General features: G+C 44.2%; 1 protein-coding gene across 3 annotated transcripts in view; it reads right to left on the reverse strand.

Moving 5' to 3' along the window:
• CRTC3 (CREB regulated transcription coactivator 3) overlaps positions 1 to 18863 on the reverse strand; it is a 96077-nt gene extending 77214 nt beyond the window's left edge. For 2 of the 3 annotated variants that reach the window (XM_070775162.1, XM_070775163.1), the window contains exons 1-2: positions 18558 to 18863; positions 9187 to 9285 (exon numbers count right to left, since the gene is read on the reverse strand). In XM_070775162.1, the coding sequence (XP_070631263.1) occupies positions 9187 to 9285; positions 18558 to 18689 (231 nt within the window). In that variant the 5' untranslated portion in view covers positions 18690 to 18863. The remainder of the gene's footprint in view (positions 1 to 9186; positions 9286 to 18557) is intronic. The other variant, XM_070775161.1, reaches the window with a different exon arrangement.
• Positions 18864 to 22354: the final 3491 nt, after the last annotated feature.

Here is a 22354-nt window from a genome sequence, read left to right on the forward strand (position 1 = left end):
TTTTTTAAATTGAAATACAGTTGATTTACAATGTTGTGTTAAGTTTCTGGTGGGCAGTAAAATGATTCAGTTATACATATGCGCATTTTTCTCATATCCTTCTCCTTTATGGTTTACTAGGGGATACTGAATAAAAGTTCCCTGTGCTACACAGTAGGACTTTGTTGTTCATCTATTTTATATACAGTAGTTTGTATCTGTTAATCCCACACTCCTAATTTATCTCTCCCCAACTCCTTCTCCCCACTGGTAACCATAAGTTTGTTTTCTAAGTCTGGGAGTCTATTTCTGTTTTGTAAATAAGTTCATTTGTATCATATTTTAGATTCCACATATAAGTGATATCATATGGTATTTTTCTTTGTCTGACTTATTGCTACTTAGTATAATAATATCTAGGTCCATTCAAAAATTTTTATATAAATTTAATCAGAATATATCTATATATTTATTTATTTATTTGGCCACACTACTGGCTTGCAGGATCTTAGTTCCCCAACCAGGAATGGAATTATGCCCTCGGGAGTGAAAGCGTGAGGTCCTAACCACTGAGAACTGCCCCAGAACACTTTTCTTATAATCCAAACAAGCACTTTAGCCAAGACACAGTGACCTGACTGGCTGCTGAAGGAAAGGAGGGAGCACAGACCATCTGAAAGCACTGGGTGCTCAGGGCACGCGCAGCCTTAACCTAGGAGTGCCGACCGCAGGAGCGGCCACCCCCACGTGCGCCTACTGAGACTGGAAGGATGGCTTGTGTGACTGAGAAAGTGAATCTTCCGCTGTGCTTTATTTTATTTCACCTTAATTAAAGATTTAAATATGGCTAGTGACTACCATGGGCCTCCCTGGTAGCTCAGCTGGTAAAGAATCTGCCTGCAATGTAGGAGTCCCCTGTTCAATTCCTGGGTCAGGAAGACCCCCTGGAGAAGGGATAGACTACCCATTCCAGTATTCTTAGGCTTCCCTGGTGGCTCAGATGGTAAAGAATCCGCCTGCAATGCAGGAGACGTGGGCTTGATCCCTGGGTTGGGAAGATCCCCTGGAGAAGGACATGGTAACCCACTTCAGTATTCTTGCCTGGAGAATCCCCATTGACAGAGGAGCCTGGTGGGTTATAGTCCATGGGGTAGCAAAGAGTTGGACATGACTGAGCGACTAAGCACAGCACAGCAGTGACTACCATATTGGACAGCACAGGTCTTGGCAGGGTGGGGAGAATGGGAAGAGCACAGGGGGGAAAAAAGGAAGTCAAAAGTGATAAATATAAACTTTCTGTCTCAGAACTATAATTTGTTGCTATGTTATTTTATCACATAGGACTCAAAGAATGCTTTGACAACTACCAAAAACATATACCAACTCCAATTGGTTTTTGTGAAAAGAAATAATCTTTGTAGTGGGCTTAATGCAGTGTCTGGCACACAGCCCACACTCAACAAATGCTGGCTATTATTAGTAGCATTTTAAGGTTCATGTTGCTACTTAAGTCTTCCATTTGTTTCAATTCAACCAATAAATCTTCTGTCAATCATTTTTGAAAGAATCTTATAAAAATTTTAAAGGAAATGCAGCAATGGAAAGCCATTAACATGGAACCAGGATTTGTAATTTCGGTTTCTCCTATATACTTGCTACAGGAACTCTGGGCCTCACTACACCCCTGTGTATTGGGAGTGGGTCTCAGAAAAATCAGGTTCCACATCTGGCCCACATCTTGCTGCCTGCAACAGGGTTTTCTCCCATCAGACTGTTTCCTAAATTAGTTAGATCTTATAAACTCTCAGTTACAAATAAGATGACCCAACTTTTTTTAAAGAAGTCAGAAATGTCAAACATGTGATTAGTTTTTAGTGACACAGTTTGAAAGAACTAGATGAGTTATGTGAAGGTTAGGAAAGGACAGTTGCACCCAGAGAGTGCTATACAAATAGATGTCCTCTGTGTCTCTCTGTAGCTGCCTGACAATCAGGCTGCACAGTCAACAGAGGCCCTGGCTGTCATGCGGACTGAAACACGCCAGAGACCAGCTGGCCCTCCCCTGACCCTCAGAGAGAGGACAACACTCAGTTCCTCTCTCTGCCTTCCATGTACACAAGCCAGGCCCTGCCCAGAAACGGGAGGGCTGTGACCCTACCCATTCCTGACTGATGACCTGCCTCTTGCTAAGGGCTATCAGAACATAGCCTGAAAAGCTTACTTTGGTTTACTCATCAGGTAACTCTGTGTTCTCCAAACAAGAGCCCAATGGATTAGATGAAGAGTATACTTTCAGATCCTCCATTAGAATAGAAAATTAGTCTTTAACCAATATTAACACAGTACTATGCTTACCAACTGGAGAAGGCAATGGCAACCCACTCCAGTACTCTTGCCTGGAAAATCCCATGGGCAGAGGAGCCTGGTAGGCTACAGTCCATGGTGTCGCTAAGAGTCGGACACAACTGAGTGACTTCACTTTTCATTTTCATGCATTGGAGAAGGAAATGGCAACCCACTCCAGTGTTCTTGCCTGGAGAATCCCAGGGACAGGGGAGCCTGGTGGGCTGCTGTCTATGGGGTCACACAGAGTCGGACACAACTGAAGTGACTTAGCAGCAGCAGCAGCATGCTTACCAACTAATGTATGCAAGATCAAGTAGAACAGTAGAAGTGAAAACATTCTGTAAACTCCAAAAGGATCTATAAACAAAAAGGAAGTGGAATGTGTTTAAATAATACTTGACTCAAGAACCTCTGCTTCTGTACCATGTTCATGGATTAGAAGACTCAGTATTAAAACATCAGTTTTAGATTCACCATCATTATAGATTCAATGAAATCCCAATTAAAATCCAAGCAGGCCTTTCTGTAGAAGTCAATAAGCTGAGTCTAAAATTCTATGGATAAGCAAAGGAACTACAATAAGCAAAAAAATTTTGAAAAAGACCAAAGCTAAAGGACTCCTGTTACCTATTTTCAAGTCTTCCTGTAAAGGTACAGCAATCAAAACAGTGTGATATTAGCGAAATGATGGAACAGAAGTGGAACAGAAGACAGAGTCCAAAAACAGACCCACACATATATGGTCAATTGATTTTCAACAAAGGAGCCAAAGTGGGACTTCCAGTGGCTCAGACTCTGCACTCCCAATGCAGGGCCCCAAGTCTGATCCCTGGTCAGGGAACTAGATCCCACATGCCAAAACTAAGAGTTCACATGACCCAACTAAAGATCCTGCATGTAGCAAGGAAGAAGGAAGATCTCGATGCTGCAACTAAGATCCAGTGCAGTCAAATAAATAAGTAAATAAAAATATTAAAAGGTGCCAAGGCAGATTCAGTAGGGAAAGGAAAGTCTTCTCAACAAATGATGCTCAACAACTCGACATCCATATGCAAAAAGAGCCCTCCAACCCACTCTTTGCATCACATTAAAAAAATTAACTTGAAATTACTGAAGTATAAAACCTAAAACTATAAAACTTCTGAAGAACACATTGGAAAAAAAAGTCTTTCTGACTCTGAATTAAACAAAGAAGTCTTAGATAAAATATAAAAGATAAATCATAAAAGAACAAATTTTGATAAACTGGACCTCATCAAAATGTAAAACTTATGCTCTTCAAAACTTTAAGAAAATTAAAATAACCCACATAAAATAACCAAATAAAATAAAATTAAGATAACCCACAGATCAGGACAAACTGTCAAATACATATCTATTGAAGAAAAGGTATCCAAAATAAATAAAGAACTCTAACTATTTAATAATAAGAAGAAGAAAACTCCTTTTTAAAACTGGGCAAAAAATTTAAACAGACACTTCTTCAAAGAAGAGATAAGAATGGCAATAAGCATACAAAAAGATGCTCAATATCGTAAGTCATCGCGTACTGTGCATGCTAAGTCACTTCAGTCGTGTCTGACTCTTTGCAATCCCATGGACTATAGCCTGCCAGGCTTCTCTGTCTATGGGATTTCCCAGGCAAGAATATTGGAGTAGGTTGCCATGCCCTCTTAAGTCATTAGAAAAATGCAAATTAAAACTTCAGTGAAATACCACTACACATGTACTAGAATGATCAACTTTTTAAAACTGATACACTACCACCTCACACCCACTAGGATGCTGCTGCTGCTGCTGTTATCAAAAAAAAAAAAAAAAATTCAAATAAAACCAGCAAATAGTAACAACAATGTGGAGAAACTGGAACCTTTGTACACTGTTGGCAGGAATGCAAAATGCTGTAGCCACTGTAGAAAACAGTATGGGGGTCCCTCAAACCATTAAAAATGGGATTAGCATGTGATTCAGCAATCCCACTTCTGGGTATGCATCAGAAAGAATTCAAAGCAGGATCTCACAGAGGTGTTTGCATACCCATGTTCATAGTAGCATTATTCATAACAGCCAAGATGTAGAAGCAACCCAAGTGTCCATCAGTAGATGAATGGGTAAACAAAATGTGGCATATATATACAATGAAGTGTTATTCAACCTTGAACAGGAAGGAAATCCTGTCACATGCTGCAATATGAATGAGCCTCAAGGGCATTATGCTAAATGAGCCAGTCACAAAAAGACAAGTATTATATGACTTCACTTATATAATGTACCTAGAGTGGTCAGAGTCATAGAGACAGAAGTAGAACAGTGGTTGCCAGAGGCTGGAGAATGAAGGAATAGAGTTGCTGTTTAACGGGTATGGAGTTCCAGTTTTATAAGATGAAAATGTTCAGGAGATTGGCTGCACCACAACGTGTATATGTTCAACACTACTCAACTGCACACTTAAAAATGGTGACGATGATAAGCTTTGTGTTGTGCTTTTTAAATCATAATTAAAAAGATAAATAAACTGAAATACCAAGGGCTGGAGAAAGTGCAGAGTCTCTGGAACCTTGCTGGCAGGAATGTGAAATGGTACAGCCACTGTGTACAGTAGTTTGGCAGTCTTTCACAAAGGTAAACACACACTTACGTTTGATCCAAAAGTTCTGCCACGAGGTGTTCACACAAAAGCTGGATGTGAGTATTTTCACTCACAACTTCCCCAAGGTGGAAACCATCCAAGTGCTCACCAAGTGATGAATGGATAAACAAATTATAGTCTCTCCCTCCAGTGGAATACTACTCAGCCACAGACAGAACCAAGTATTGATAACTGGGCTCCCCTGGTGGCTCAGTGGTAAAGAATCCACCTGCCAACGCAGGGTACTCGGGTTCCATCCCTGAGTTGGGACCATCCCCTGGAAAAGGAAATGGCAATCCACTCCAGTATTCTTGCCTGAGAAATCCCATGGACAGAGGAGCCTGGTGGGCTACAGTCCGTGGGGTCACAAAAGACACACGGACACAACTCCGCGACTAAACAACAACTGATAACTGCAGTGTAGTGGGCTGAATCATGTTCCTCCAAGAAGATCTGTTCAAGTCATAACCCCAAATACCTGTGAATGTGATTTATTTGGGAAGAGAATCTTTGCAGATGCAAACACATTGCTGCTGCTGCTAAGTTGCTTCAGTCGTGTCCGACTCTACGCAACCCCAGAGACAGCAGCTCACCAGGCTCCCCCGTCCCTGGGATTCTCCAGGCAAGAACACTGGAGTGGGTTGCCATTTCCTTCTCCAATGCATGAAAGTGAAAAGTTAAAGTGAAGTCGCTCAGTCGTGTCCGACTCTTCACGACCCCATGGACTGCAGCCCACCAGGCTCCTCCGTCCATGGGATTTTCCAGGCGAGAGTACTGGAGTGGGTTGCCATTGAGGTTATACTGGATTAGGGTGGTGTCTTTATAAGAGAAGGAAGGGAGTATTCGAACACAGGCAAACAGGAAAGGCCATATGGAATAGAGGCCAAGAGTGCAGTGACAGCACCCAAGCCAAGGGACACCAAGGACTGGCGGCAGCCAAGAGACGCTCGGAGGAGACGAGGAGATAGAGTCTTCCCTGGAGTCCCCAGAGAGTATAGCCTTATGGACTTGACTTCAGACTTTCAGCCTCAGAACTGTGACAGAATCAATTTCTGTTGTTTAAAATGTAAGCCACCTAGTTGGTGGTATTTTGCTATGGCAGCTCTAAGAAACACATACATGCTACAATAGGGGTGAGTGAGTCTCAAATGCAATTTCTATGTCAACAAATTCTGCTTCTGATTCCATGTGGAGGACACTCTGGAAGAGGCAAAACTGCAGATAAGTGGTTCCAGAGGCAGGAGGTGGGGATGGAAACAGATTACAAAGGGATGTTAAGGGAACTTTTGCAGGATGATGAAACTGTTCTTAACTTGGATTGTGGTGGTAATTATACAATGTAAAACTGTGAATCATAGAGAGGTCAGGGCTTCCCTGGTGACTCAGTGGTAAAGAATCTGCCTGCCAACGCGGGAGACACGGGTTCAGTTCCTGATCTGAGAAGATCCCATGTGCCTCAGAGCAACTAAGCCCATATGCCACAACCACTGAGCCCGTGCTCTAGAGCCAGAGAGCCGGAGAGCCGAAACTACTGAGCCCACACATAGCATAAGCCCATGAGCTCTAGACACCATACGCCACGAGAGAAAGCACCGCAACGAGAAGCCCACGCACTGCAACTAGAGGCTAGTCCCCCCTTGCTACTTGTACTGTATACAAATTAAACCCTAAAACTGTTGGCTTAAAAATAATTTATGCTTCTGGGATTCCCTTTTTTTCTCAGTTTGACAAGTCTCTTGGGAAGGGGCTCCTATCAGCCTAATCAGGGAAAATGTGAGGACCAAAATACCAGTAATAGTTAGAGATTACAACCCATCGGATAATATAAGAAATCACTAAACCATATAAATATGTAGAAATAAATAAATGTATAAATTGAAAGTGTGATGAGAATCCAGATAAATTACCTCCTCACAAAATACATATTAATTACAAAGAAGAGTAACTTTAGAGTGGAGAAGACTGACAAACACCACCTGAATTAAGTGATAAAAGTGAACATCATGCAAATGAAAAATCCCCCACTTCACTGGATACAAAATTAAAATCAATTTTGGCTATTCCTGCCAAAGACGCATAATCTAAATCTAATCTTGAAGAAACATCAGACAAACCCCAATCGAGGGATATTCTGCAAAAGAACTGGCTTGCGACCTTCAGAAGTGGCAAGGTCACACAATTCAAAAATGATTTTTTTAATGTCATAAATAAAAGACGGAAAAATTGTCCAGAAGGGGCTAAAGACAATGTATGTGCTCTGAACTCTATCCTTTTGCTGTCAAGGACAGTAAAGGGACATCTAGGGGAAACCTGAATGGGGTCTCAGGATCAAATATCAATAATGTGTCCACAGCCATACCACCCTGAAGGTGCCCAAGCTTGTCAAATGGTAGTAACACATCACTGTTAATTTCCTGATTTCACGGCTCTATTCAGCTCATGTAGAACAATAGCCTTGCTGGTGGGAAATATACATGGTCGAGTATTTGGGGCTGACAGGGCATGAGATCAGCAACTTATTCTCAAGGGGGAAAACAGAGCTATTTTTACTGTACTCCCAACTTTTCTATAAGTTTGCAATTGCTTCAAAGTTTAGAAATTACTCAGAGAAAGAATCCTGGGGAGCCCAGGGCCTGTCACTTTATCTCATCCAATATACCAGGGGAGGGACACTACAGTTCGTTCTGTATTCCTCCAAGGCTGACAGGAGTACCACAAAATTGGAATCTCAAACCCAGTACCCCTTAGCGATGGCCTATTTTCTGAAGCACGAACTCCAGCATAAAGTAGAGATCTAATTTATTTGGATACTGAATGACCCAATAGGCCAAGATGTAAGATAGCTTGACTGCTAGAAGTGGCTTTCTAACGCAGGCCTTATTATGGTGAGATTCCAAAGTCATTATACTCAAGACAAGATTCCAGTGTACTAAGGCACAAACCGGTTCACAGAGTACTTTTTCCACCTTATACTTAAGAGTTTCTATCAGCACTCTCAAACGGAAGCCTCCGTTTAAATAATATTACTTCTGCTTTACGGGACATCATCAAACAAGTGAACCAGATTTCACCACAGAGAAAGAAGACAGTACTTTTAAAATAGAGAGGCATCTAAATGAATACAGTTATACTTCATTTTAAAGTTTATATCTCAGATTTAACACTTAATCTTAAATTGTGTTAACGAAAATGTCAGGCTCCTAATTTTTCAGAGACTGCTGCTGCTAAGTCGCTTCAGTCATGTCCAACTCTGTGCGACCCCATAGACGGCAGCTCACCAGGCTCCCCCGTCCCTGGGATTCTCCAGGCAAGAACACTGGAGTGGGTTGCCATTTCCTTCTCCAATGCATGAAAGTGAAAAGTTAAAGTGAAGTCGCTCAGTCATGTCCAACTCTTAGCGACCCCATGGACTGTAGCCTACCAGGCTCCTCCATCCATGGGATTCTCCAGGCAAGAGTACTGGCGTGGGTTGCCATTACCTTCTCGATACCTAAATCTAATTCAGATTTCAACAACAATATCATATACCATTGTCTAAATCACTGATTCCACATTGTTTTGAATAAGGCTTTCAATAACATGAGTGATTAAAGCACTCTGTGACGCTACTCCTCTAAACAAAATATTGACCACTTATCTGTGCCATAGATTTGTCCTGTCTGATACAGTGGAAGCCAGTCACATAAAGGTGGTGAAACATAACTGGTACAAATTAAGATATGCTTTAAGTGCAAAATACACATGAGATTTCAAAGACTTCATTTAAAAAAAGAAGATGATGAAATATCTCATTAATTTTTTAATACTGATTATATGTTGAAATAATATTATTCTGGATAGACTGGGTCAAATAATTATTGAAATTATTTAAGCAATATTAAAATTAATTACACTGATTTCTTTCTCTTTAACACGGTTTAAATGAAGGAATGTTTAACTGATGTATGTAGCTCACAGTGTATTTCCACTGCTACATTAGACCATTTGCGAAACGAATAACAATGGATTTCCCAGAACACTACTGAACTTTATCCTTTCATATCTAATCTTTTCAAGGAAAATTTTTGCCTCTTTTACACTCCACTCAGTTCAAAGAAAGTATAGTAAGTATTGGGAATTCCCTGGTGGCCCAGTAGTTAGGACTCTGCTTTCACTGCTGAGGGCCTGGGTTCGATCCCTGGCCAGGGAGCTGAGATTTCACGAGGTGTGAAGGAAGCAAGCATCTCGGGTACCTGGAACTCGGGGGCACTGCTCCGCAGCTGGCTCACGTTGGGCAAGGATCCTCCGTGGTACTGTGTAAGGCGCAGCTGCTGAAGCTTCTGAAACTGAACCTGGGGACAGAGAGAGTTCAAAGCTGTTGAGACACGACAGCAAAGAGCTGAAAGAAGCATCGAAGTACAGTGTTATGCAGCGACATGGTTCAAGAGTGAAAGTCTTGGTTTCAATTTCTTCTCTACTTAAAACCTTCCAGTTTCCGGGGCTTTCTGGGTTTTGATTCGTCTATTTTAGGGAAAGAATTTATCCATGTTCTAAATGTCCCAGGCATGACTCAAAGACCTTCTTGCACAGTCTTTGAGTGCATATGTGTGTGGGGGGCAGGGGGCGGAGGGGGGAGGCGGCGCATGCAAGCACAATCTTTAACAGCAATAAAAGAAATTTCTTAAAAAAAAAAATAAGCCACTGCCCATGATTCTAACATACTATCTTCCCTTCTCCATGCTCTTTTCCAGTCTCCATTTACTTTTAAGTGTAATAACTGCACTGGGACTTCCCTGGTGGTCCAGTGGTTAAGGATCCTCCTTCCAGTGCAGGGGACGTGGGTTCGATCTCTGGTTGGGAAACTAAGATCCCACATACTGCAGGGCAACTGAGCCCACGCTATAACTAGAAAAAGCCTGCATGCCCCAACAAAGACCCAGCACAGCCAAAATTTAAAAAAAAAACAACTGCACAGTGGTGATCACAATATAGGCACAAGTCTGCAAGCTTACATCACAACTCTTTTTTCTATGATATTATATAAGCATTTTAAATGGCTACATAACATTTCTTCTTCAGCATTACTGACTTAGAATACATTTCAAAGAGTGATTGCTAAGTCTTGGGTTTGGGCTTTTAGATGGCTCTCAATACACACTGCCAAAATGTTTTCCCAGAGGGTATACCAATGTATATGTGAGGAAACTGTTGGGCCAAAAACTCACTAACACGGGATATTATCCTTAATTAGGGGAAAGAAGGAGACCAATTCAACAGGTATAACATGGTGTCCCACTGTTTTAATATGCTTTTCTTCTGTAAGTTCTTTCTTGCTTCATTTTTCAAAAGGCAGTAAACTGGTTACGGTCCTTGTAAATCCCAGAGTGGTCCAGTTTGATCTTTGAGAGTTCTGTTTCTAAAACAATAAATTACCTCTGTGGTTATATAACCCTTGGCACTTGTAATTCATGTAGGGAAGAAGGGGGTAGCTGGGAACCCTGAGGCAGAGTTGTGCCCTTTCGTTACTCTGTCTTTGCCTAATAATCATAAAAAGTGCCAGCTATGAGCCCCGAAGATGAGCCAGATGCTGTCCTCAGATGCTATGCCCACTTTATCCCTCACCCTCTCAACAACCACCAAGGGAGACCAAGTGCTCCTGCTTTTATAGCCCTGGAAACCCAGACTTAGGGAAGGTCAGAGACCTGCCCAAGGTCGCACCGTGGAGGGGCCTGAGCTATGGCAAACTCAAAACCCACATTCTTCTTTCTGCCGTGTTCCTCTCCTTTGATCCATTTCTTCCTCAGTGATCACACTATTCACAAGCTCAGGGAAAAGCAACCAAAAGCTCCGCTGAGCCTATGGTGTGCTCTGGTTTTTTGTTTTTACATTTATTATGAAAACTTTCAAATACATACAAAATAGAGATGAGTATAATGAAACCCCATCTCTTCATCTTCCAGTTCCAACAATGATCAGCTTACATCCAACCTTGATTCATCTTTATCTCCATCTTCACCCATTACACTCCACTGAAAGCCAGACAGCCTAGCATTCCATATTTCAATAGGTATCTCCAAAGATAAGGGCTTGTATCTGTCTGAAGGTTATAAAGGCATATCATATAAAACCCTTTGGCAGCTTTAGCTTCCTTATACCCACAGTGCTTGATTTTTCATAAACATGGCACAGGGAAACGGTAATAATCTATTAATCAAAACTCAGATCTGAGAGTTAAATACTAGTGGGAGGCCATGGTAAGCTTTTCCCATCTATCAGCTAAGTTATCAGTATAAAGTCTCAGCTTTTGATTTTAACATTCTCAACCGGAAACATTTGACTCTCTGTCCTTGAGATTCTCTAGACAAAATTCTCAGCCCCCTTGATCTAAAGCTTTTGATTCCTTCTTCCATCAACCCATCCACTTACTCACTTACATAAAAATGGTAAACTGTGTGTTGGGTACAGTGCCAGGCACCAGCTTACTAAGATGAACATGTGCCAAAGTCTCTGCCTTCAGGGAGTTCTCATAAAGGTTTAAACTCTTACCCAAAAGCTTTGACACTTCAACCAAGCTGAGTTCTGGATCTAGCTAGAGATCTGCCTTCAGCTGAACTGGAGGCCCTCCCCACATCTCCTGTATCTGCTGGCTCTACCAAAATGCCCATTTCTAGAGTTTTCAGAGAGGGCTGGTTGTACCACAGTAAAAAAGAGCGCTGGATTTGGAATGGGAAGACCTGACTTCGTAACCTGGCATTCCCATGTGGTTGCACAAATCACTTTACTGCCTACTTCACAAAGATGATGGAAGGATTAAAGTCAGAGAACAGATGTGACAGTGGTGTGTAAGGGTCTGGGACAACTGCTCAAAACACCATTAGTGCTGATATCTTCAGCTATCTCCTAAACTACTGAGTAATTCTGATGCCCTCCTCTTTTGAAATTGAGAACGAGCGAGCTAGAAAGAACCTCAGCGATGGTCTCCAATACCATCATGCTTACTGACAAGGAAAATGAGGACCAAAGAATGAGTGGCCTGAGACAGAGGTCTTGGACCATCAGGCTATAGGCCATGGTTAGCCTACAGAATTCTGTTCGACCCACATGGTACTGACCCACTTGTTTTAAATTTTAAAACATTGCAAGAAGGCACAAAAATCTGGATTTCCATCTTCTCTTGATTGAAAGATCTGACAAACACTGAACCCATATTCTTGCATGGCAACAAGGCATGGAGCTGTGAGATGTGGCATGAAGTTTAGACAGGGCTTGGGTTCTCTGGTTTCCCCAAGTCCTCACTGTACCCTGTTATCCTCCCTATGGCCTGAGATCAGTGACCATTTACCACCTCCTTCCTGATCCCTCCATTCATTTTTTTACCTCACCTGGTACCTTGAGTTAGCAACTTTTAGCCTATAGGCATAACACTTTTTTTTTCAATTTTTAAAAAAGTCTAAAAAATTTTTATTTTATATTGGACTATAGTTGATTTACAATGTTGTGCTTGATTCAGATGTACAGCAATGTGATTGATTTATAAATATATATATATTCTTTTTCAAATTCTCTTCCCATTTAGGATATTACAGAATATTGAACAGAGTTCCTGTGCTGTACAGTTGAGGTTGGTTATCTTTTTTTTTTTTTTTGTCTCATACTTTAGTGGAATTTCCTCTAATGTCTATAAAAATGAGATCTAAGTCTCACCAATTCCTTTTTGAAAAAGTCTTATCAAGAGTCAACACAATTCCCCTCAAAAATCCCAGCAGGCCTCTTCACAGAAACTGACATGACAATTCTAAAATTTATGGATAAGTGAATGAGCTAGAGTAGCCAAAGCAATTTTTAAGAACAGTAAAGACACAAGCCTTAAGTTACCTCATTTTGAGAGTGATTATAAAGCTATCATAATCCAGACAGTGTGCTACTGTTCAAAAGAAAGATGAACAGATCAACAGAAACAGGAGAGAGTCCAAAAACAGACCCACACATATATGGCCAATTGACTTTTGACCAGTGTCACAGCAGTTCAGTGGAGAACTGTTTTCAGCAAATGCCGCTAGTACCCCTGGATATCTCAGTGGGGGAGAAAAGCAGTTGAGCATATAGATATTCAGTGTGACAACCATAATCAAACCCTAGAACTGGCCATGCAAGCTTCCACAAAATGAGGAACACTGTAGACCCACAGTCCATAGGGTTACTGTGAGAACTACATGAGACAATGAATGGAAAGTGATCAGCACAATGCCTGGCAAAGCGATAACACTCCATAGTCAAACCACATCTAATCTTTATCCTCCCCTCTCTCTGTTCCTCTCCCAGAGGCCTCACTATACCCTATCTATTGCCTGTTTTAATACAAAAGTGATGTGCATGCATGCCCAGTCATGTCTGACTTTCTGCGACCCCAAGGACTGCAGCCCACCAGTCTCCTCTGACCATGGAATTTTCCAGGCAAGAATACTAAAGCAGGTTGCCACTTCCTACTCCAGGGGATCTTCCTGAGCCAGGGCCTAAGCCCACATCACTTGCATCTCCTGCACTGGCAGGCAGACTCTTTACCATGCACCACTTGGGAAGCCCAAGAAAGTGATAGTTCCTCCCAAATAGTCAAGCAAAATTAACATTCCAGGTTGATGTGGCATTTATCCTGTGGCTTCTCAACGCTACCAGTTGTCCTTCAAAGCCAGACTTCTTAAACAGGTTCCCAACCCTTTCCCTGCTTCCTTGATTCAAGCCCTCAATGCCTCGCAAGCTCCCTTCTACCCAGTATGCTGTGGATGTGGTGGCTCTCAGCAAGGTCACCAACAACCTCCAAATGACTAGACCAGAGGCTGGGTCTTTATCACATCAGACTAGCCAGCAGCACCGGGCTCGGCTGGTCCACCTTCCCTTCTCTGAACCGTAATCCTCCTGGCTTTTTTCCTACCTCTCTGTCTACTCTTCAGTCATCTTTGTGGGCTCATCCTTCTCGGCTGTCGTTCAGTCTTGTCCGACTTTGTGACCCCATGGACTACAGCGTGCCAGGCTTTCCTGTCTTTCACCATGTCCCAGAGTTTACTCACACTTGTGTCCATTGAGTCAATGATGCCATCCAACCATCTCATCCTCTGTCGCCCCTTCTCCTCCCTTCCTCCTTTACCTCTCCTTTAAATGGTGCAGCTCCTTGGACATCTCCTAGGCCCTTTGCATGTTTCATTCTGCAGCAGAGGTTACAAACTCAAGAGCATAGGGGTGTCAAGTATGGAAGGCAAATAAGCGAAGCAGGCTAGAATCACTTGTGAGGAAACCACAGGGAATGAGGAGGTCTGTGGCAGAATGAAGGACATGTCCATGCCTTGTCTAAGGGGGGCAGCTGCCATTCAGCAGTCATACAGAAATGGACAGTAAGTGTTGTTAGATAATCTCATTTTTCAAAAGAAGCCAGAGTCCAGATTTTAATGTAAAAATCTCAATATTCACTGTTGGCCCTAATTAAAAAAAACCAAAACATTTGGGGCCTCCCACCAAAGAAATTGAAAAAAAAAAAAATCACACAGCCAAATTACAATTCAGGCCACCAATCTGTAAGATCTGTTCTAGAAATTCTTCCTAGGCAGCAGAATCTATTCCTGCTGCTACCAACCAAAGAGACCCCCCCAGTTAAGACTTCCTTCTTGAGCTCCAGAAGTGCATGGACAACCGTCTGCTGAACCATCTCTACTTAAGTGCCTCATGCGCACCTCAAACTCAGCCATCTCCTGACACCGAGTCTGCTCCCAACTTGCTCCTGCCAGCACTCCCTCTCTTAACAGAAGTGAAGTGAAAGTGCTAGTTGCTCAGTTGGTCCGACTCTTTGTGACTTCAAAGACTGTAGCCTGCCAGGCTCCTCAGTCCATGGAATTCTCCAGGCAAGGATAATGGAGTGGGTAGATATTCCCTTCTCCAGGGGGATCTTCCTGACCCAGGGATCGAACCCAGGTCTCCTGCATTGCATGCAAACTCTTTACCACCTTAGCCACCAGGGAAGCCCCTCTCAACAGAGGACACCCTGAAATGGCTCAGCTCTGAAAGCTGGAGATCATTCTTGAGTCCTCCCTCCCCCTTGGCTCCCTGGTCCATTCACCATTCTGGTCCTTTCTGCCTCCTAAGTATCAACCTGTTCACCTCTCTGCATCCTTTTCACTGCCACCATCACAACTCCTAGACTCTAAACCATTTCCCTGTGACCTCCTCCTCTGATCTATCCTACATTCGGGAGTTACAGTCATTCTTTTAAAACGTAAATCTCTCCTGGTTCAACCCCTTCAATGCCTTTCCATTGTCCTTGGGATCAAGTCCCAAATCCCCGAGAATGCTTCATCTCAAATTACCCTCTTCATTCCTTTGCTGCACCTCTGTCCCTATGCCTAAAACATTCTGCCTCCTTCAACATGCAAGTACCCTTGCCCACTCCCATTAATTCTTTATGACACTGGAAGAGGTGAGGACTCTCTACCATACCCTCCCAGCTGTTCCCCTTTCGTAATATTCATCAAAATGTGCCCTTACTTATCAAATGAATGTCTTCTCCATTAATCTTTGTCTTCCTTAGCATCCCTACAATCTATTAAGAGACACTACCGTACTATTGTCTGGAGAAGGAAATGGCAACCCACTCCAGTATTCTTGCCTGGAGAATTCCACGGACAGAGGAGCCTGGAGGGCTACAGTCCACAGGGTTGCAGAGAGTCAGACATGACTGACTGAGCGACTTCACACGCACGCACTGTACTACTGTATCCCCAGGGTCCATCCTACCCTATGCCCCCTCCCCCGACCACACACACACACACACACACACACTCTAGAGACTCAAAAGGTGTTTGCTAAACAAATTAATAAGATCTTTGAAGTGAGGCACCACATCTTCACCTCCCCCCACCTTTCACTCCACCCCAACATCTCCCCACTGGGCACTCAAGTACCGACAAATTAATGAATGAACAAAGGAACGGCCTCTTTCCAGGCCTATCTGCCTCCGTTTTCTTCCTCCTCTTTACCATCATCACTGAACTGATCCTCCTAGCATTCTCTTCTCAAAAATTATCCATTGCTTCCTGATAAGACTGAACCCCTAAAGCTAGAGTGGAAAATTCTCCATAATCTAATCTATCCCACCAACTAAACAAACAGGATTTAGCTCCAACTCTGATTATAAGGAGAAAGACTCAAAGCCCAGCACAGATTCAGGAAGGAAAGAGTACCTAGGTTGATTAGCAATGTCTGTTCCATCCATAAGCATGACTGCCATGGGCTGGTGATGGAAAATCAGTATATGTGCCATCAGGTTATCGATAATCTACTGAACAGGATAGATTCTTTTCCATCTGAGATCTTTGGACCCTTGGAGTTTTGGACATATGCTCAGGGAATCAAAGAATTCTCTATGAAAAGTACTTCAGCGTTGTCATTTCATTATGAAAGTTATTCCTAAAAATGTAAATAAGCAAAAATTACTAGGCAAATACAGTTATCATTTGCCTTTGTGTTTATGAACACAGCGGAGCCAAGTAGCATTCATGATTTTACTTGCAATTGGTAGACAGCAGAAATGAACATAGGCAGAATTAACATGTAAATAATGTCCTGTACAAGGTGAATGACAAAATGACATCATAATTTTATAGTACTTAGAACAGAGAAAAGTGGTGGCTGAATTGAATTATCATATAAGGCACAGTTGGTCAAGCTTGCTAAACTCCAGATAATCTGAACTATAGGGTTTAACATGAGATTCACACTGAAAGCCTCAATTCAGTTCAGCAAAACAGCATTTATCACATTAACTTAATTCCATTTGAACTCACTGCATTTGTAACTTTGAATTTATTGGTACCTACGTTTTAGCTAATGGTTATATCACAGTTAAAGCAAAGAATTTTACATACAAGTTTACGTTTGAACATTTTTAGTAACATAATCAGACTCATTTCAGTGAACACAGGACTTGTGAAAATTAACTGCCTTTGAAAGAGTCTGTACATTACTCACGGCCTCGTTTGTCTGAGACACTTTAAACAGGATTCATGAATTAGGTGAGCAAGCAGATCAACTCTAGATATACATACAGAATGCATGTATCTGTACACATAAAATTTATGTATTTAAACAACACAGGCCCCAGCATTAATTCTCAACCATCACCCTGTCATGTTCCTCAATGGGATGGGCTTGACATGCTCATCCCGGGACACAACCAAGGTCGCAAATGGACGCCAGGCAGGTCATAAATGAGTGAAGCCAGCCAGGACACAAGGGGGAAAAAAATTGTTGAAATCCTGTCTTTTTTATCTGCATATATTTCTTCTCATGATGACAGAAAAGTAAGCATAAGAAATATTTCTGTTTCTCCTTAACTTCGCTAAAAAAAAAAAAAAAAAAAACCACATCAAAAATATGATAAATGGCAAGTGACACCTAGGCTCAGCAGTGGGGGATCAGGAGGGGGGATCATGACAGGGTGTGGTGTGAACTGTGGCCAGCCAGAGAAGGCGTGCGCAGCCACCACCCAGCTCCAGCCAGCGGCTGTCACATGGGAATCAGGAGTGTTATCAGGTCTCCCAATTTTAAATGTAAAGAAATGTCGGTTTTACATTTAAAATCTCTTAACTTTGATTTCTACGAAAACCCTCCCAATTCTGGCAACAGATACCCAAACACTGCTGGCCAGAAACGGACGCGTCTGCAGCTCGGGGAGCCAGGGACCACCAGTCTGCGACTCAGCTCTCCTCCGGGTTGCCCCGCACCCCGGCCCCGCCCCTGCATACCCTCCCCCATCCTCCTGATGGTCCTTCAAGGTCAGCACTCAGGATCCTCAAGGCCTGTCCCCGCTCACGCTGACCCTCCTTACCCGCAGCCCTGCGCGGACACTCCTGCTGGTTCTCCATCCTCCACTGCCTCCCTCGACAGTTACCTAACCTCGCTGGGTGTTGGTCGCGCGGCCCGCGCCTTACTAGGTTCCCCTGGACCCTCCTCGGGTCACCCGCAACGCTGTGCACCTTCCCAGTTCGTATGATACACCGGGGCCGAACTCGGTAAACCTGACGGATACAGCACCTCCACTGAGAGAGAGAAGCGAAGCCCCATACTCGATAAGGAGTCACCGCTTGATACCCATACGGACCCCAAAGCAGGCCGGGACCGTCCCCGGATGCACGGGTGCGCGGAGCTCTCCCGAGGGAGCGGGTGGGAGCCCCGGGCCCGCCCCGCCGGGCAGTCCCGGAGGACTCGCGGGCGGTGGATGTTCGGAGCAGCGAGAAGCCGCACCTCCCGCCTCCAAGCTGTTTGTGATTTCCTCCCGGGGCTCCCGGTCACCCTCCCCCTTAGGCCTCCCTCACCCGGCGGCCCGCCTTCCCGGGCTCGGCCCCTTCCCATCTCCCCGCACAGCCGGCCCCCGCGACCCTCCCACCTCCGCGGCGACCGCAGACGGTCAGCGGGTGTCGGAAGGCGGGCCCGCGCCGAGGCCGCGCGGGGGGGCGCCGGCCCCGCTCCCGGACTCCTCCCGGCCAGCTCCCGGGCCCCGCGCCCGGCCCCGCCGGCGCCTCGGCCCCGCGACCTCTCCCCGTGCCGCGGCCGCCCCCGCCCGCGCGACCCGGGCCCTCACCCGCGACAGGGTGAGGTCGGTCATGAGCTGCTCGAAGGCCCGCGTCTCCTCGGCCTGCCGCTGCGTGTGCAGCGCGATCTTCTCACTGAACTTCCGCGGGTTGGCGCTGCCGGAGCCCGGCGAGGCGGCCATGGCGCGGGCCCGGCGCCGGCAGGAGGCAGGAGACGGCGGGCGCGGGCCCTGCCTCGGCCCACCCGTCCGTCCGCAGGCCAGCCCCGGCCGCCGCCCGAATCCCGTCCTCCGGCGCGACCCGGCAGAGGAGCCGCCGCGGCCCCACCGCCAGCGAGCGGCCGGGAGCGCGCCGAGGTCCGCCCCCGCGCGCCCGGCCCCGCCCTCGGCGCGGCCCGCCCGCCGCCCGGCCCCGACCCTGCCCCGCGCCCGCCGCCGGAGGGCTTTCCCCGGCGTCCCGCGCCCGGCTCGCGACCCGCCGCGCGGACCCCGCGAGGAAACCCCCGGCTCGCGCGGCAGAGTGGGCCAGACGTGAGGGAGCAGCTAGGGTACCATTTTACTGAAGCGCTCCCTGGTAGGGCTCGCCTGGCCTTCGGCCTTACAGTTTTCAAAGAGTTTGAACACCTTGCTCGCCCTCCCCAGTCAGGCCGAATTCCTTCAGTGGGGCGAAAACGGGCGACCTACGCTTGAGCAATCCTCTCCCTCGGTTCCCACCCTGTGGGGCCTAACAGCTGCCCTCCGTCCTCCGCCTCCCAGCCCGCTTCCTCCCTCGAGCTGTGTCGCTGACGGTCCGCTCGGGCCCACCCAAGAAAACAGTTACTAAATCTGGATCTCAGTTTCTAAAACCATCTCCCGAGTTTGCACGAACTTGAGACACCGTGCCCCCCCCGCCCGGGGGTCCCCCTCTTCGCTCCTCAGCCCCGGCCCCTTTTCCAGGCTCTTTATGAGCGCCCGTGGCTTCTCTCGGACTCCAGCTCCAGCCTAGTCTGTCAGCCTCATTGGTTTTCTCCCTCTGCTGCAGCCCCCGAAGTTCCTCTCCGTAGAGATGTTGATGTGTGTAAAGAGTCCTGGACGCCTCTCAGAGTGTGTCTCTGCCTTTTGTAAACTGGTATCTATGCAGCAGCAGCGGCAGCGACTATCAGGGACACGCAGAAGATTGCAGAAAATGTTAGCGCCACCCACGCCCTCCCCTATCAAAGTTAAATGTATCAAAACATTTTGCTTCATTTACTTGGTATTTATTAAAGAAATAGAAAATCAGGCAGAACTAAAACCCCACCCTTATTCTTTATCCCTCCTCCCTAGAGATGGTCACTGGGCTCAAGTTGGTTCGTGTCATTCGCATTAATGTTTTTACATTTTTATTATATACGACATATGGATCCACCAACTGCATATGGAATACCAAATTTTATTTTTTTAATTTTACAAAAAAAGCTACATCATGCTAAATAAACTTTGACAGCTTTTTTTCATTTACCATTGCTTTTGAAATTCGTTTGTGTTGATTCTTTTAATTCCTGTGTAGTATTTCACTCTACTTTTCATGTGTCTCATAGATTGTTTTTTAGAAAATTTAATGAGAATGTATCTCTATTAGCTAGAGGCTAGTTTGATTCACTCATTATAATTGGATTTATTTCTTCTGTCTTATTTTGTACTGTTTATCATGCTTTTACTTTATATTTTCTGCTTTCTTGTTACATTGTCTGGTTTCAGTTTCAAAGAACAGAATTCATCCTAGGTAAAGTACAGAAGAGTTTACTATAGGGTATAAAATGGCTTAAGGACTTGTGTGAACGGCTGAGGAAACAGACTCTGGGTTGAAAGTTCAGAAGTGACCTGGAGACACATGCTACAGACCCAGGCCAACAAAAAAGCCACAGCTTCTTCTAAAATCTGGAAGCTACCTACTGAATTGGAAGGTTGTCACTACACTGGCCACCTCCTGGATCCTGAAGCCACCATAGAAAAATACAACAGTACTCACCAATAGAGACAGCACATATAAAGGCTCAGCTTCGCTTCCATCTCACAAATCTAATAAACAAAATTGGACTGGAAGTGCCAAAACTGCATCCAGAATCCTAGCCGCAATAACATTTAGGCAATGTAGTTATAGCCTTTCAGCTTCTGAGATATAGGAAGGCGCCGTAGGACACTGGAATGGGTGTTGAGCTAAATCCTCTATTTTCATCCACCAATTCACCAATGCAGGGATCTATCATGTCTGGGTTCTGTTGCACTGAATGACTGTTGCTGTTGTTGTTTTAACTTCCGTTTTTATTTACAGTCTTTGTTGCTGTGTGCGGGCTTCTCATGGCACTGGCTTTTCTTGTTGTGGAACTTGGCCTCTAGGCGTGGGAGCCCAGTAGTTGCGGAGCAAGGGCTTAGTTGCCCCGAGGCCTGTGAAATCTTCCCAGATCAGGGATCTAACCAGTGTTCCCTGCATTGACATGTGGATTCATAACCACTGGATCACCAGGGAAACCCTGAATGACTCTTTTTTATTTCCATTTTTCCCTTATCTAATTTGGAAAATAGTCATTCTACTTCTATTCTTATTATGGTTAATCTAATCACTTTCCATTTAATGTTTTAATCAAATAAATACATGTGAATTTTTTAACAATAGCTTTACAAGGCACACAATTTTCCCAAGTAAGTCCCAGTTCCCACGGTAAATAAGTTTTTCCTGCTGTTTTGTGATTATTTTTTCAGTTTTAGATGTTAACTATTCATTTTCTACTATGGGGAAGAATGCTTTGGCTCTTTTGTGCCCCCAACACAAATATGATTTTCCCTGCTCCCATTCTTTCAATGTAGTTATTAATATATGATAATTTTTGTTAAGTCAATATTAAGTGTTTACACAATACACAATAGTTCCATTTTTACATTATTTTTTAGTTAAAAACTTTTTATTTGCTTAGATTTCTCTTTTTACTTGCTTAGATTTCTCTCAACTCATTAGAAATCCTTTCCCAAACTCTGATTTATAGTATTTGGATTTTAGTTCTGTCTCTCCCGTCTTCTGGTCCCTCTGGTCTTCTTTCTAAAGTTCCCTGAACTGTGAAAGACATTACTGAACCTATGAATGGTCAGTTTGGGAGGGAACTTCTCTTGCAGACCATTTTGCCTACCTGCTCCATCCTGTACTCTTGCTTTCCTCACCTGCTATCTGCTGGCTCTCCTCCATCGTCCTGAGAGTTCCCTTCATCTCCCGTCTTCTGACTTCTGCCTCCTGCATCTCAAGTTGTCCTCCTGCTTCATGTACTAATTCATGTTAGCGGAGGACATTCTCCAATAGTTTCCTGGGAAAGAATACATAAAAATAAAATCCTCCAGGCTTTGTGTGTGTGCAGATGTTTTTATTTTTCCCTCAGACTTGACTGATATTTGGGCTAAGAATAGTCTTCTTCATCAGAAATCCTTCGCATTTACTTCTTTGAATGCATTGCTTCACTGTTCTCTCACTTCCAGTATTGCCATTGGGAAGTCCACTCACATTCCACTCACACTCACCTTTCCTTTGTAGGTGACCTGCTTTTTGAGGGCTATTATTGTTTGTTTATTTTCACACACACTCCCATTCTCTGAAGGCTTAGTATTCTGATACTTTATGATAATGTCCTTTGGTGGGAGGCTTTATTTTTGTTCACCACACTGGCATTAGATATGTATGTGGAAACTGAATACTCATATCCTTTAGTTCTGGGAAATTGTCTTATCTTTTTGACAATATTCTTTTTTCTTTCTTTCATGGAGATTCTACTTGATCAGTTAATGGATCGCCTACATTGCTCTTCTAATTTTCTCATCTTTTCTCTCCTATTTTCTATTTTTTT

The sequence above is a fragment of the Bos indicus genome, chromosome 21 (assembly GCF_029378745.1).
Source record: "Bos indicus isolate NIAB-ARS_2022 breed Sahiwal x Tharparkar chromosome 21, NIAB-ARS_B.indTharparkar_mat_pri_1.0, whole genome shotgun sequence".
In the NCBI taxonomy this organism is placed as follows: domain Eukaryota; kingdom Metazoa; phylum Chordata; class Mammalia; order Artiodactyla; family Bovidae; genus Bos; species Bos indicus.